This window comes from Cryptomeria japonica, chromosome 10, assembly GCF_030272615.1.
Source record: "Cryptomeria japonica chromosome 10, Sugi_1.0, whole genome shotgun sequence".
NCBI classification, from domain to species: Eukaryota; Viridiplantae; Streptophyta; class Pinopsida; order Cupressales; family Cupressaceae; genus Cryptomeria; species Cryptomeria japonica.
In genome coordinates this window covers 33,846,864-33,862,377 of record NC_081414.1, presented here as the reverse complement: position 1 = coordinate 33,862,377, position 15,514 = coordinate 33,846,864, and the positions used below count along the sequence as shown (strand labels likewise).

The window sequence follows — 15,514 nt, the reverse complement described above, 5'->3', positions numbered from 1 at the left end:
GTGTGGTCAACTGGAACTCTTAAAATTGCTTAAGTTTGATTATTGCTCAATCATTGATATGCATTCAACTAATGGTGTCTATGATTAGTAGTGATTTGAGAATCCCCAAACATCCTTAGAAGATTGCACTAGTTCTAGTGGAGTTGATCATGTATGGCGATGCTATAACTAGTTGAGTTTCACTTGTGTCATTCTTCATCCATTCATTTTAGGATAGCTTTAAAACTAATCTAAACCCTTATCTTTTGTCATTTTTTTGCAAATCATTCAATAGTGTTAGGAAAGAACTTCATTGCATATCATCCGCAAATAACTTCATGAAATCTTTTCGAACCATAAATGCCCCTAGATGAAACAACAATCACAACAACTAACAAAGCTTATCCACACGTAGTGATCCTACATACATGAACCTTGGAGTCTTCTCGAATGATCCTTAAGCTAATCTTCAACATCCGAGAGATTTTGTTCAAGAGAGGATAAGATACTTAAGGTATTTTATTATGTACTCGCATGTGCCTAAAAAATACATCAACATGTACCACTCACATATAGGAGGTCATGAATCCGAGTTCACAAAATAAAAAAGAAACAAATATTATTTAAGATATTTTAAATATTATCCTATATTTTAAAAGCAAGATGGAATTTAGATAATGGGATATTAAATATTTTTAATTAATTAAAATAATTTAGAGAATAAGATAAGATTTTTAAGACTATTTAGATTAAGATTAAGATTAGAGAATATGATAAGATTTTAATTAAGTTAGGGTCTAATTAGGGTTAGGATTGTAGTTCAATCAGGGTTATGATTTAAGTTCAATAAAGATTATAGTTAGGGCTACAGTTAGCAATAGAGTCCAATGAGGGGTATGATTCAAATAAGGTTATATATAAGATTCATATAGTACAAGTATAGGTAAATTAGATCATAAAATACACAACTAATAAAATCAATCTTTGCGTCTCATAAGATTTTTATCGTGTATAAGTTTGAGGAAAAATTTTAAATAACTCTTGCAATAAAAATAATGTCAAGATTTAGAAAGAACAATGTAAATAAATAAAAATAGGTGTCTCCATAATGATATTCTTTGACGTTTTTTACACAGATTTTTCTGAATATAGGTATGCTAGTAAATATTCATCTTTCATCACATTTGGATAAGTTCAAGCATAGCAAATAACACGATGGAACAAACAAATCACATCGAGAGCTGCTTAATATTGGTAGCCACCTTTAAATAAATTCAATTGCACTTTTATTATTAAATAATTGAAACAAAATCTACTAATTTAGTTAAAAAGGTTGTGAGCTACAATACAATAGTTCTATTATGATTAAAGTAAGCAAAAATGTAAAAATGATTTAAGTTATTACAAGCACAAACACAGAGACTAAGAGTTCTGTTGAAAACTGATTTAAATCCAAGTTATCTATGAAACTGAATCTGCACTTAAATATCTATAATGTGTCAACGTTAAAAGTTAAAAACATTTCATAGTACTCAACAACTGGCCGTTTATATTTATTACCCACTTTCTTTATCAATTAATGGTGGATTTTAAACTCCATCTATTCATGCTGTTATTGCATAGACCAAAAGAAAGATGGAAAATAAAAATAATTGTACATACCGTTCAAGTCCAACAAATTAAAGAAAGCAGAGCAGCGTCCAATGCTTGTAATTAAAGTAATTGCACACCAAACTTTCTGGTGTTCCCTTCGCAAACATCTGACAACGCACAACTTTGTAATTGGATTGAAATATTGAACTGCAACCAAAGCATCCATAAAAAAGTCAGAATTCGATCCTATAATGACTTTGGCTTCATGACAAAAGAACTGTAGTGTGATATGAATAATATACACTCTGATATCTACAGTGAATTAGAAGTTAAGTGTTTTGTATTGTACACAGTCTTTCTTTATGTGAGAATGATGCCACCAATACAGATTGTGTCTTACCTGAAAGGGTTAATATTTGTGTAAAATAACTAATTCATTCTTCATGGATAGTAGTACTTCAGTTGTAACACTGTGACCAGTTGATGAGCATAATCCTGCATATGATGGGTGTAATGCATAATTAAAGTATGTTTTCCTAAAGTAGGAAGCAGTGGACCTATTGTGGCTTGTTCCCACAATGTCCCAAGTTTGTAAAAACTTGGCACCTCTAGAAAAAACTTCTATGCTTGCCCTGGTTTTACTCTGTTTCCTTTCCCTATTAAGAGTCCTGATTTGTTTTGGCTTGTGTTATCCAGTAATTTCCAAGGATTTATTTGAATTCGGGAATAAAATCTATATTACTTTCCTTAAGACACGGTAATATTTTGTAACAGATAATCAGGTTAATTCCCAGGTAATGCATGGTAATTTAAGGAACTTGAGGAATGGTTCATTTTTAATCTGGTTTATCACTGTTTAAGCTAACCTTTATTTGTTTTAACTTGTAATCCATTTGTAGAGACAGAACACAAGGTGGAAAATCTGGCCTAAAAGGGTATATACATAAGAGTTTTTGAAAATTCGCATCCAGATCCTTTTGCACCTTGGATGTTTCATTTTCTACCTTCAGTTGCTCTGAAGAAAATTGGAACCAACGTGGGTTCAAAATATGGTTTAAACAGTTTTGTTTTCAAATCCATATGGTCCAGAATTTCAGCACATAGCACCCAATAGCACAACGAATGATGCAAGATCATAACATGTGATTTCAAGGTTTGGGTCATCCAAGAAGCTAGTCGGAGAAATAAAACATGGATCCAAAAAGTTTGTACAACAGGTTTCGTAAGCAAGTTTGCATCCGGATTCTTTTCACATTATGGGTTAGTAATTTTCTTCCTGGATGTTTCTGAGATGAAACCAAATCCAAAAAGTCTATAACTGGATTTGATAGCTTTTAGAACCTGGGCAAATCAATGTTTGACAGCTGGCAGAATGGATTTGATAGCTTTTAGAACATGGGCAAATCAATGTTTGACAGCTGGCAGAATACTATATCTAATATTTTTACACAAGCTATGCAAGTGTTAACTAAAGTTTGAAACATAAAACATAGATTCAAATTTATGATAAAACAGGTGTAAATCCAGATTTAAATTTATGATAAAACAGGTGTAAATCCAGATTCAAATCTCGATCCTTTGGCATAAAAAATTTGGCAAAAAATCACTACACTGCTCCAAGCATAATCCAGGTCCAAAAGTTTTATTCACACCCGATTTATACTTTGCTTCACATTCAAAAGTTTTCTTCGCATAAACTAGAAAAAGAAAAACTCATTTGGGGTCTGAGAGAAATCCTGATCCAAAAGTTTACATATCCAAGTTTTATAATATTTTAGTCCAGGTCAAGTTTAATAGTTTTGAATCATGAATAGGTTGCGGTGCCAACACCTGTTTCTTGCAAAATCCAAGGTAAAGTCAAAGATATCAGACGAAACATTAACATCCAGGAAACATTAAAAGTGAAAGTGAAAGTGCTGCAAGATATAGTCTGAGACAAGGACAAGTGTCAAATTTGGATATTCCTGAGAATTTAAATGCAACTATCAAATTTAAAGAAAGGGGGATATGAGGCCAGTAATCAAACAGGTAATGTGGCAGAATCTAAAGGTTTAATAACCAGTTTTTAATCCATTCCAGATCCGAACTTGTCTTGTATGAAAACAAAAAATTTGGCTCAATTTTGTTCCAAGCCTTACTTGGATGCGAAATTTTCTCAATGTAGGTAATTTCAAGTTTGCATCTTAAAAAGCACAATCATGAGAATATGTAGAAATCTGGATGCAAAATGTTATATAATACAACACAAAAGTATTTTGGATCTGGATTCCTATCACATCATGATGAGTTTATTTCTGTTCAAGATAGCTTCAAAAGGTTAATGAAACCGGGGAATATTTTAAACCCAGTTTTATTTAGATTTAGGTCCAAATTTGCATTAGAAACATCCAGGGTTCTTTTGGAGATGAGACAACTGTGGATTAATCAATAGATCTTCAGAGATAATAATAACCATCAATCCACTTCAGGCTCACAAACAAGTTAATCTTGTTATCATAGGGCTCAAGATTTTAGATTTATGAATTTAGCCCACATTGGCAATGGACAGAATCATTAAATTGCTTCTGGATTTGACTGTGTCCATCTTTTTTGGCATCAACGTTTCGGATCACACTCTGTAATCCATCATCAGGATGAGAGAGAGTGTCAAGAGATGGATCACAGAGTGTGATCCAAAACGTTGATGCAAAAAAAGATAGACACAGTCAAATCCAGAAGCAACTTAACGATTTGATTATGGATTGTGGAAATTTGATAAAATTAATGGACAGAAGATAAACCAGGTAATGTGACTTAATTTTGATTATTTAAATTCTAATCCAACTATTTTTGGTATGCAAGACAATTGAATGGAGTCATGGACCATGAATAGAGAAGATTCAAACAAGGATTGCATGGAAGAAAATAAATAGCAAGACAAAAGGAATTTTACTAGAATTTCAATTAAAACAAGTTTACCAGGATTAAATCAATGAATGCAGGAAGTTGAAGAAAATAATGCAAAGACACCTCAATTCAACCAAAAGTAATAGAGCTAATTTGAGAGGCATGAGAAGAGCGCCCAAAATTGAAAATACAAAAGATACCCATAAACAGAGAAGACAATTGGATGGACAAGGATTGAGGCCATGTGTCAGCCAACTAAAATAGGGATAACATGCATTTTGAAAAAGAGAGAGAAAATCAGATAATTATCAAATTTCATCTGGATCTTACACCATAGGATATTAGAATATTAGAAACAAACTACAGTTAGATTTTTACGTACATTATTTTTAGATGATTTATTTCAAGTGCTGTTGATCTAAAGATAAGGGCCAAAAACTTAATAAACCTCTTTCGTGTTACTATCATTTTTATCAAATAATCAGTAAGGAGACTATGAATAGTATTCATAGTTGCTAGTTTTGTGAATTTAATCCTGTCTTTGGTCAACTTGTTTTGTATTGAGTTATAGAGTTAACTACTATTGTGGTACCTTTATTCATCAGTATTGGTTTTCAAAATTGTGTTCAGGTTCAAATTTAATGTTTTGTTGTTAAATTTATAAAAACAAAATTAGTTTAGTGTAATTGAGTATAATGTCCCCTTTTCCCCAGTGACCACACGAGAGTTGATTAGCCTATTTCACGTCATCCCGAAAGGTTAATTAGGAGATATAAGGGATGATATGTTGGTCACGTCATTAATTTCTATTGGTGGAGAAATAAAAGGTGGAATATTATTTTATCCAGGATCTTATATTATTATTTGGTGAGAAAAGTTACTTTATGTTATAAAATAAAATTATAAAAGTAAAGTGAATTTATTTATAAAAATGATAATAAATTCATAAAGTGACTTTATAAGGAGTAAATAAAATAAAGTGATTTTTAATCCCACATTGAGAGTGGAAGCTCACCAACGGTTTGGGAAGTCTTTATAAAGGAGCCTCGTCCTTCTCCAAAGGGGACATTATGTGATTGTTTGATACTTGTTATTTCTCCTTAGTTGCTGGTGTGACAGTGACAGCCATTTCTGAGGACGTTTGTAGGTTGGACGGAAACCCAACTCTACTTGTGAGGTGGATTCATTTAGAGTTCATCATTGAGCTTATTTGCAGAATTTTGGGCAGATTTGTGGAAGTTTCAGCTAGGGTTTGGACACAATAATGGAGCCATGTTGCTGGTTGAAGGTTTCATGAATTTATATGATATTTCTAGCTTGGGCAACCCCTTGTAGGGCATGTTTGGAAACAATTGTAGAATTGGGTATGTGTTGCATGTATTGTTTGTAAATTTCTGAGTAATTGCAGCATCAAATGCTATTATAATAAGTGCCAAAATTCACCATTCCAATAGTAATATACAAGGGATTACAGTTCCATTATGAAAATTTTGTTATTTTCATTTATTGCACGTTCTTATTGTTGCATGCACGAGAATATTAAAGATATGGAATAAACACCAAGCATATATCTAAACAAATTCATAAATTCCATTAAAATTCAATCAATAGGATATTTCAGTGGTATCAGAGCTGGTGATCTTGCCAGCCTGTTGGAGTTTCAGCGTTGCATGTCAATTTGGTGAATACCCAGATTAGTGCATGTCAATTTGGTGAACTTGCATGTTAGTTTGGAAACTACCCAGATCTTGCATGTTAGTTTTGGTGACTACCCAGATATTGCATGTCAGTTTGGCGACTGCCCAGATAGTTGCATGTTGCTTCTAATCAATTGCATGTCAATTTGAAATAAGTTGTTTCAACCACATACAACAAGTTTATAAAAGGTCACAACAATGGGTAGAATTATAGATAGAAGATTGCCACCTACTTTCCTTCTGAAATCAACATCACATACAGAAGGTGTAAAAAAAGTTACAACAATGGATAAAGGCAGAACAAGTCCATCAAGGTGTTGTTTTGTAGCTAGGTCCGATCCCTTCTAGGGCCGACCTAGTAGATAAAATGCTAAGTGGCCTATCGGCCTTAGCATTTTGGCATATAACCCTATTTGGGCGATGGGTGTAACTGTTGATTTTAGGCAATCAGATGTTAATCTGGTTACTTAAATTATAAACAGACTAAGAATAAGCAGAAATAATAATAAAAGCACACAACACAAGACACAAGTACCCTGGGAAAACCTCCCTCTTGGAGGAAAAACCCAGCATCAAAGATTCAGATCAGTTCCTTTATTCATAAGCAGATTACATGAATCAGATTACTTATCTGTTTGAGTGCCAATTTAGGGCAGACTAAACCTAGCATATGCAACTGTAGTATGTCTTCAGAGAGAGCAGAATATCGACACCACTTGAAGAAGGAGATCACTAAAGTATAGAGCACCACCTTGCCCAGCAAGTTGTCCAATGGATTCGCTCAAGGATCAGATAGACTTGCAGCAGTATGAAGATATGGATCGCTCTCTACCTTCAAGTTTTCCAAGTCGGCTTTAACCAAATCTCCTTTATTTTACATATTTTAATTTGCACTTTTGGCGCCCAAGTTGGGGCCTACATAACTTGTAAGTTGTGAAACGTTTCCTTTTGGGCCTAGCCCTATTAGACATGAATTGCTTAACCATACATTACATTTGGGCCCAGCCCTATTAGACATAAATCGCTTAACCTTATTACAATAAGATAATATTTTAATTGCCACAAGGCAACATTAAAATATGATCTGAACTAGCTAACCATTTCAACAGTAACTTGTATAACTGGTTGTTATATGTAACTTGTAATAATGATATAGGTCAAGACCTACTCATATAACTTGTAAAGCATTTGAAATTATATTGTATCTTGGAGCAAAAATACACAAGGCCAACCAAGGGTTATTGTATGTGTCATCTCCTATATATGAAAGGTGATTTGAAGATCATAAGCAATCAATCACAAGCGAATTCACTCTCATATGCGTCTAATCTCTGCACTTGTGAATCTTCCTAGGGCAGCGAATGCTTGTCTTTGCATCAGCGAATTTGCCTAAGGTGGAGCGAATCTATGTTACTGTTGGTGAGGTCATTATAAGGCCGAGCGAATACTATCCTGGGCTGCCGAACTTGTCTCAGACTGGGCGAAGTATCTTAGGACTGTCGAATTCAGTCTCAGAATAGCTTACTGTAACAACGACCTGCATATACATTCAGTCCTCTATCTTCAGATAAGTTTCGCTCTAGTTGATGTGTGCCCTAAAGGAGGGTAAAGATTGTAATGTACTACTGTGTTTATTCTAATCAGATCTGAGACATTTCTTGCTGGGTTTTTCACCTCCAAGAGGGAGGTTTTCCCAGGGTATAACTGTTTTATGTGATTGCATTTGTGCTTTCTATTTGTTTACTTTCAATCTGATTGCTAAAATTAACATGGTACCAGAGCTTGGTTCGAATTAGGTGTAATCAGATTGACAGTAATTATTTATCTTCATTCTACTCTTATCACTTCTTCAAGATGGTGCACAGTCTCAGGGTTGAAGATAGATTGGATGGTGCTTCCAATTTCACGTCATGGAGATTTTGAATTATGCTTGCTTTGAATGGAAGTGATCTTGCAAACTTTGTGGACAAAAAATCCACCGAGCCTGAGGCAGAAGAAGAAAAGATTCAATGGAGGAAGAAAGACATTCAAGCTCAAAAGATACTAGTTGATTCGGTGAAGGATCACATTATTCCCATAATCTCCAAGATGAAGACAGCAAGCGATATGTTCAGAACCTTGGAGGAGATGTACGAAATCAACAACACTAGTCGTGCCCTAACCTTGAAGCAGCAGCTTCATCACATCAAGATAGAGAAAGGAGAGTCCGTTATAGCATACTTCATGAGGATTTCTGATTTGAGAGAACAGCTCTCTTCTATCGGAAATGTTGTTGATGACAAAGACTTGACCATGTTAGCCCTCAATGGTCTTCCGACATCTTGGGAGTCTTACATTCAAGGAATTAGTACAAGGGCAGAACCTCCCATGTTTGATCATTTAAGGGCAGATTGCATACAAGAAGAATCAAGATTGGCTGCAAGAGGAGTTATCAAAAGCACTCATGGAGAAGGCAATCATGTTCTTGTTGCCCAATCCATCAAGAAGAAAGGAGGCTATTGGAAGAAGAACAATTTCAAGAGAAATAGAGACCAAAGGTCTGATCCGGCTCCTGATTCAAAGAAGAAGAAGAATGATCTTTCACGCATCAAGTGTTTCAGGTGTGACAAGCTCAGTCACTATGCTAGGGACTGCTTATCCCAGCCAAAGCAACAAGGAGCAAACATAAATGAAGTTTCAAATCAGAATGATGTTGAAGACTTCCTCTTCATCTCTGCCTTGTCAAGCAATGTTCCTACAAACAGTCATACATGGTTGATTGATAGTGGAGCATCTAGACACATCACCGGCTACCGGGAGCATCTTTCAGACTTGGTGGAGGAGTCCAACCTACACGTGAACATTGGAGATGATGCACGATATTTTGTAAGAGGTTTTGGTACTACTTCCTTTAACTTAGATTCTGAAATTTCTCTTCACCTCAGTGATATATTGTTTGTGTCAGGAATCAAGAGGAACCTTATCTCCATGTCAACATTGGAAGATGAAGGTTATCAGAGTGCATTTTCTGAGGGAAGAGTTCTTGCATGGCCTAAGAAGTCTAGCATCAAATCAGCTCGTGTCAATGGAAATCGGTATGAGAGCCTATATAAGCTTTCAGCTCATCCAGTTCAAGCTCTCATTCATGAAGCACCTAAGTCAAGCAAGCTATGGCATAGAAGACTTGGACACCTTCATTTCTGAGCCCTTCCTACCCTAGAGAAGATGGTTAAAGGTATGCCTAAACTTAGTCATATTCATGATGATACATGTAAAGGTTGTGCTATGGGTAAAAACACTAAGAGTCCATTTCGTCAAAGTGAAAATAGGTCTAAAGAGAAATTAGCTCTTGTGCATTCGGATTTATGTGGACTTATGTCTGTTGCTTCTCCAAGTGGATTCTTGTATTATGTAATCTTCATAGATGACTACTCTAGGAAAACGTGGATTTACTTTCTAAAGTCAAAAGAATCTGATGAAGTCCTATAGGTAGATTCAAAGAGTTTAAGGCCTTAGTTGAAAATCTATCTGGGGAAAGAATTAAAGTTTTAAGGTCTGACGATGGAGGTGAATACACCTCGAGTAATTTTCATGATTTTTGTATTGAGGCAGGAATCAAGAAGGAGTTTAGTGTTCCCTACAACCCTCAACAAAATGGGGTTGAAGGAAGAAAGAACAGATCTATAGTTGAGGCTGCGAAAGCTATGATTCATGATCAGGACCTGCAGACTTTTCTTTGGGCCGAAGCATCTAGAACAGCAGTATACATTCAGAATAGATGCCCTCACCGTGTATTGAAGGATATGACTCCAAAAGAATCATTTTCAGGGATCAAACCTGACATCAGCCACTTGAGGATCTTTGGGAGTCCTGTATATGCTCATGTACCCAAAGAGAAGAGAACCAAGTTGGAAACTTCTGGAAAGAGAGGACTTCTTGTGGGCTACAATGAAACCTCCAAAGCATTCAGAATCTACATTCCAGGTCAGAAGTATATTGAGGTTAGTAGAGATGTTACTTTTAAAGAAGATATTGCATTCAAAAAGTCTTAAGGTTCAAGTATGGAGATTGACAATGAAGTTCACGATAACCCTCAAAACTTGGATATTGATCATGATACTGAGATTCAGAGGGTACAGAACCTAAAGAGCATGATGATCCAGTTGAGCCTATGGATCCTACTGATGGGCCTAAAGATATTACTGCGAGCAAGAAGAGACCCCTTTGGGCAAGAAACATTGTACAAGAGGCAGAAAAGTTTGCAGCTCCAAGTGGCACATTCGGAGAAAGTAGGAGACCTCAGAAGTTCTCCAACTATGTTGCATTGATGTGCAAGATCATTGAGACTGAACCTTCCAGCATTGAAGAGGCCATGAACCTTCAGAGGGAGTCTACAAAACTTGAAGAGCATGATGATCCAGTTGAGCCTATGGATCCTACTGATGGGCCTAGAGATATTACTGTGAGCAAGAAGAGACCCCTTTGGGCAAGAAACATTGTACAGGAGGCATAAAAGTTTGCAGCTCCAAGTGGCACATTCAGAGAAAGTAGGAGACCTCAGAAGTTCTCCAGCTATGTTGCATTGATGTGCAACATCATTGAGACTGAACCTTCCAGCGTTGAAGAGGCCAAGAACCAGCAAGCATGGAAGAATACTATGGATGAAGAATATCAGTTTATCATCAAGAATGATGTTTGGGATATTGTGCCTAGACCCAAAGGTTGTTGCCCTTTGTGCTTGTCCTTGATGACAAAAAGGACTTATATTCTTGACAGTGAGATTGGCAGTTTTATCATGATGATCTGATTTTTACTCATGTGCAGATTTGATTTCTTTGGTTACTGATGATTTGGGTTATGTGCAGAGGTGGGTTGGTCATTTGATCCTTTGTACAGATTTACGTGTTTATTACATCACCACAGGTTCATATGTGATTTGGTTCAGGTATATATTGTTATACATTGAATATCACATCTTGGTATTTTGTTACATATTGAGTCTATTGGACAATAATCTTCATTGCACACAATTTCTTGAGGATCACATTGATGGTTTGGCATTGATCATATTTTGTTTGAATGGCATAAGCACATATGGTACTCAATACAAGGCATTGATTATATTGGTTTGTGAATTTGGCACACAAAGTTCTCAATGTAAGATATTTTTATTACTCACATGGCACATTATAGTGCATGGGCAATAAGTTTTTAACTTAGCACTTTGTGGTGCCTAGTACTTTTGAAAGTCATTGAGTTTATTGTGCATGTCAAAGGTTTGATTTGCAAAGCTTATCAGCATTTATGCTTTGATTATTGCTTAGCACATTTATATTGTGCCAATCGGTATTTGAGAGACCGACTCATGGTTAAACGTTTATTTTGTGCTTTAAGCACTTAAGCTCGACAGTGCATTTGCACTTCATTGTGTCAACTTGACAAATACTTGATGGCTCTGCTCTACATAATCACATGGTTTCATTTAGATTCTATTCGAACTACTTTGTTGACTTGGCATTCTATGATGACATGGCAATGATTTTGCTTGGTTGACTCACAGATTTCAAAAGTCATTTCATTTACTTTTAGGGCTCGAGTTATAATGACAAAGGGAAAATCATTATGTTTGCTCATTGTTGAAACCCTACAGTCGGACTGCCGCCATAGCAAAGAAGAGGTAATTACAGTGAGCATTCTAGCCGGATTTCTCTTGTGGGTTTTAGATATGATGTTCTTCAGACATTGCAGATTTTGTTGGTGGGTTTCGTTGCCGGTTTTGTTGGAATTTTTGGCTGATCTCGAGGGATCTTCATCTTCAGTTTTCACCTTCAAATCTTCACGGGTAATATTGTTCTTGTTTCTGAAAAAGGTGAAAAGTAAGTCTATGTTCATTAAAATGTTACTCTTCTTCCAGTAAAAAAAAAAAGGGAAAATCAGTTTTTGTTTTACTGTTTTGTTACATTTTTCAAAAATGATGGAAACAAAGAAGGGTTTCATGAAAAATGGCAAAGGGTTTATTAAATGTCATTTTCTTGTTGATTCTGCAAATTTGTTTTGTTAGAAACCCTAACTAGGGTTAAGATACCCTAACTTGGGGGTATGCTTTGAAGACACAGAGGCATTTAATTTGATATAAAAGACATATCTTTTGGTTTTGAAGTTGTTGACGAAGTAAAAAAAAAACAAATACAGTGATATATTGAGAACATTCTTGAATTTGATAAAAGGTTTTGCATTGTTGAAAACTCTTATTTAAATACAAAGTTCTTTATATAAATTGTTTGTAAATCTTTGATCATTGTAACAGAGATTCTGAGAGGCATTTTTGTATTGTGTTAACAGTACCTTGAAATTGGAATCATTGAGTATTATTGCCATATCAAACTCGTTCAATCACTGGCAATGTTGTAATTGCAAAGATATAGTGCAATTATAAGGTTATCAATGTTTGTAACTTGAGATTCTATTTGCATTGTATGAGATATAGGGGTTGGTGCTCCTTGAAGTTGATATTTCTAAATTCATTGTTCAGAGTTGGTGCTCTTTGAGTTAATAAGAAAGGAATTTTACCGAGTGGTTTTTCTACCCCAAGAGGGTTTTCCACTCATGAATATCATGGTGTCATATGTCTATTTTGTTTCTTAATGTGTTCCATTAGTTGATGCTCTGTTATTTCAGTTCTTTTGTTATTTCATGTTATACACTGCTGTCCTTGAGTTCATATTTTGTTTACAAGTTGTTATCTCTGCAATACACAATTTAAACTTGTTGAAAAGACAAATTTATTCCTATTTGAAAGCATCAAAAAGATTATTCATCTTGATAATTGAATGATCATATTTACATGCTTTAATAACAGTTTGGTTGTTAAATGGTTAAGTCACATTGGTTCAAATTCTTCGCTTGCAAATTCACAGTCACTCATCAGTCTCAAATTGTTAAACAAGGTTGTCAAAGAGTAAAAAAAAAGTTTCATAGTGTTTGTTGAGTCAAAATTCATTTACTCTAATTCAGCCCCCACCCCTCTCAGAGTGATTGCACTTCCAACAAAGGTAAGTCAATTGTATCTTCCAAATGGTTGTTTAAAATTAAACATGCTGCTGATGGAAGTATTGAGAAATACAAAGCTAGGTCTGTGGCTCATGGCTTCTCTCAAAAGGAAGGCATGGATTATAAGGAAACCTTTGCCCCTGTGCCTCGATACACTTCTATCAGAACTATCATTGCTATTGCCGCAGCTAAGGGATGGAAGTTACATCAGATGGATGTAAAGATAGCTTTTCTCAATGGAGTTATTGAAGAAGAGGTTAACATAGAGCAACCTGAAGGCTTCGTGATCCATGAGAGAGTGTCTCATGTATGCAGATTGAAGAAAGCATTATATGGCCTTAAGTAGGCTCCCCGTGCTTGGTATGAAAGAATTGACAAGTACTTGGTAAGCTTAGGTTTCTGTAAGAATGATGTTGATCCAAATCTTTACTTCAAGGTATTCAATGGTGAGATGTTAATTCTAGTTTTATATGTTGATGATTTATTTATGGCTGGAGAAGATCATCTCATTCTTAGATGTAAGAAAGAACTAACTTCAGAATTTGAAATGAAAGATCTAGGTCTCATGCATTTCTTTCTAGGGTTAGAAGTATGGTAAAGACCTAATGAGATTATTCTAAGTCACGGAAAATATACCATTGATATTTTGAAGAGGTTTGGAATGTTAGATTGTAAATCTATGTCTACTCCTATGCAATCTAACTTGAAGTTGAGTGAATCTGCAGCTAGTTCAGATCTTGTGGATCCTACTGAGTATCGGCAATTGATTGGATCCTTGATGTATCTAATTAACACTAGACCTTACATTTGCTATGTCGTGAGTGCTCTCAATCAGTTTATGTGTGAACCTAGACAGATTCATCTAGTTACAGCCAAGCATATCTTGAGATACTTGCGTGGCATAGTTGGATATGGATTGAAGTACTCTTCCAACACAGTACTGAACTTGGAAGGTTATTCTGATTTTGATTGGGCAGGAAGTGTCACTGATCGTAAGAGCACTTCTGGAGTTTGCTTCAGCTTGGGATCTGCTATGATTTCCTGGTGTAGCAAGAAACAGTCTTCAATGGCATTGAGTACTGCAGAAGCAGAATACATTGCAGCATGTGTGGCAACTAGAGAAGCAGTGTGGCTTCGAAAACTCCTTGCAGGATTGTTTGGACAACCTTGGGAGCCTACAGTTATCCATAGTGATAACCAAAGTTATATGAAGCTTTTTGCCAATCCAGTATTTCATGACAGAACAAAGCATGTGGAAATCCAGTATCACTATATCAGGGATATGGTGCAAAGGAATGTTGTTCAGCTGAAGTACATCAGCACTGATGAGCAAACAACATATGTTCTCACCAAGCCTCTTGCTCGAGTGAAGTTTGCGTACTTTCGAGATAAGCTTGGAGTTGTGGAGAATGAAGCTCTAGCTGAGAGGGAGTCTCGGCATCAGTGATACATTGAAATGTACCTTCCACCCTCTGTGAGTAGGCATGGTGGAACCACCTTTTGCGAGTAGGCATGGTGGTAATGCACTCTTCTTTGGGAGAAGTTTGAGGTGAAAGCCCTCTTCCACCCTCTGCGAGTAGGCATGGTGGTAATGCACTCTGCGAGTAGGTATGGTGGATGTCATGGAAGAAATTCCATGATGAGCTTGTTCACCCTCTGGGAGCAGCTATGGTGAACGTCATGTTGAGATGACAATGAGCACTTATGTTCTCCATCCATGGGAGTAGCCATGATGGACCCACCCTCTGGGAGTAGCCATGGTGGTAGTCACTATGTGAGTCAATTATTTAGAAGGTATCCTCCCTAGCTAAGAGGGAGTGTTGTTTTGTAGCGAGGTCGGATCCCTTCTAGGGCCGACCTAGTACATAAAATGCTAAGTGGCCTATCGGCCTTAGAATTTTGGCATATAACCCTATTTGGGTCAGGCCCTATTTGGGTGATGGGCGTAACTTGTATAACTGGTTGTTATATGTAACTTGTAATAATGATATAGGTCAAGACCTATTCATATAACTTGTAAAGCATTTGAAATTATATTGTATCTTGGCACAAAAATACACAAGGCCCACCAAGGGTTATTGTATGTGTCATCTACTATATATGAAAGGTGATTTAAAGATCACAAGCAATCAAACACAAGCGAATTATCACTCTCATATGTGACTGATCTCTGCACTTACAAATCTTCCTAGGGCAGCGAATACTTGTCTCTGTATCAGCGAATTTGCCTAAGGTGGAGTAAATCTATGTTACTGCTAGCGGGGTCATTCTAAGGCTGAGCAAATACTATCCTGGATTGCCGAACTTGTCTCAAACTGGGCAAAGTATCT

At 36.0% G+C, this 15,514-nt stretch overlaps 1 protein-coding gene across 1 annotated transcript in view; it reads right to left on the bottom strand.

Moving 5' to 3' along the window:
* The window catches only part of LOC131038233 (probable ribonuclease P/MRP protein subunit POP5), a 105,934-nt gene that overhangs the window by 78,242 nt on the left and 12,178 nt on the right, over window positions 1–15,514 (bottom strand). The window contains exon 3 of the mRNA XM_057970604.2: window positions 1,642–1,779. Within this exon, the coding sequence (XP_057826587.2) occupies window positions 1,642–1,779 (138 nt within the window). The remainder of the gene's footprint in view (window positions 1–1,641; window positions 1,780–15,514) is intronic.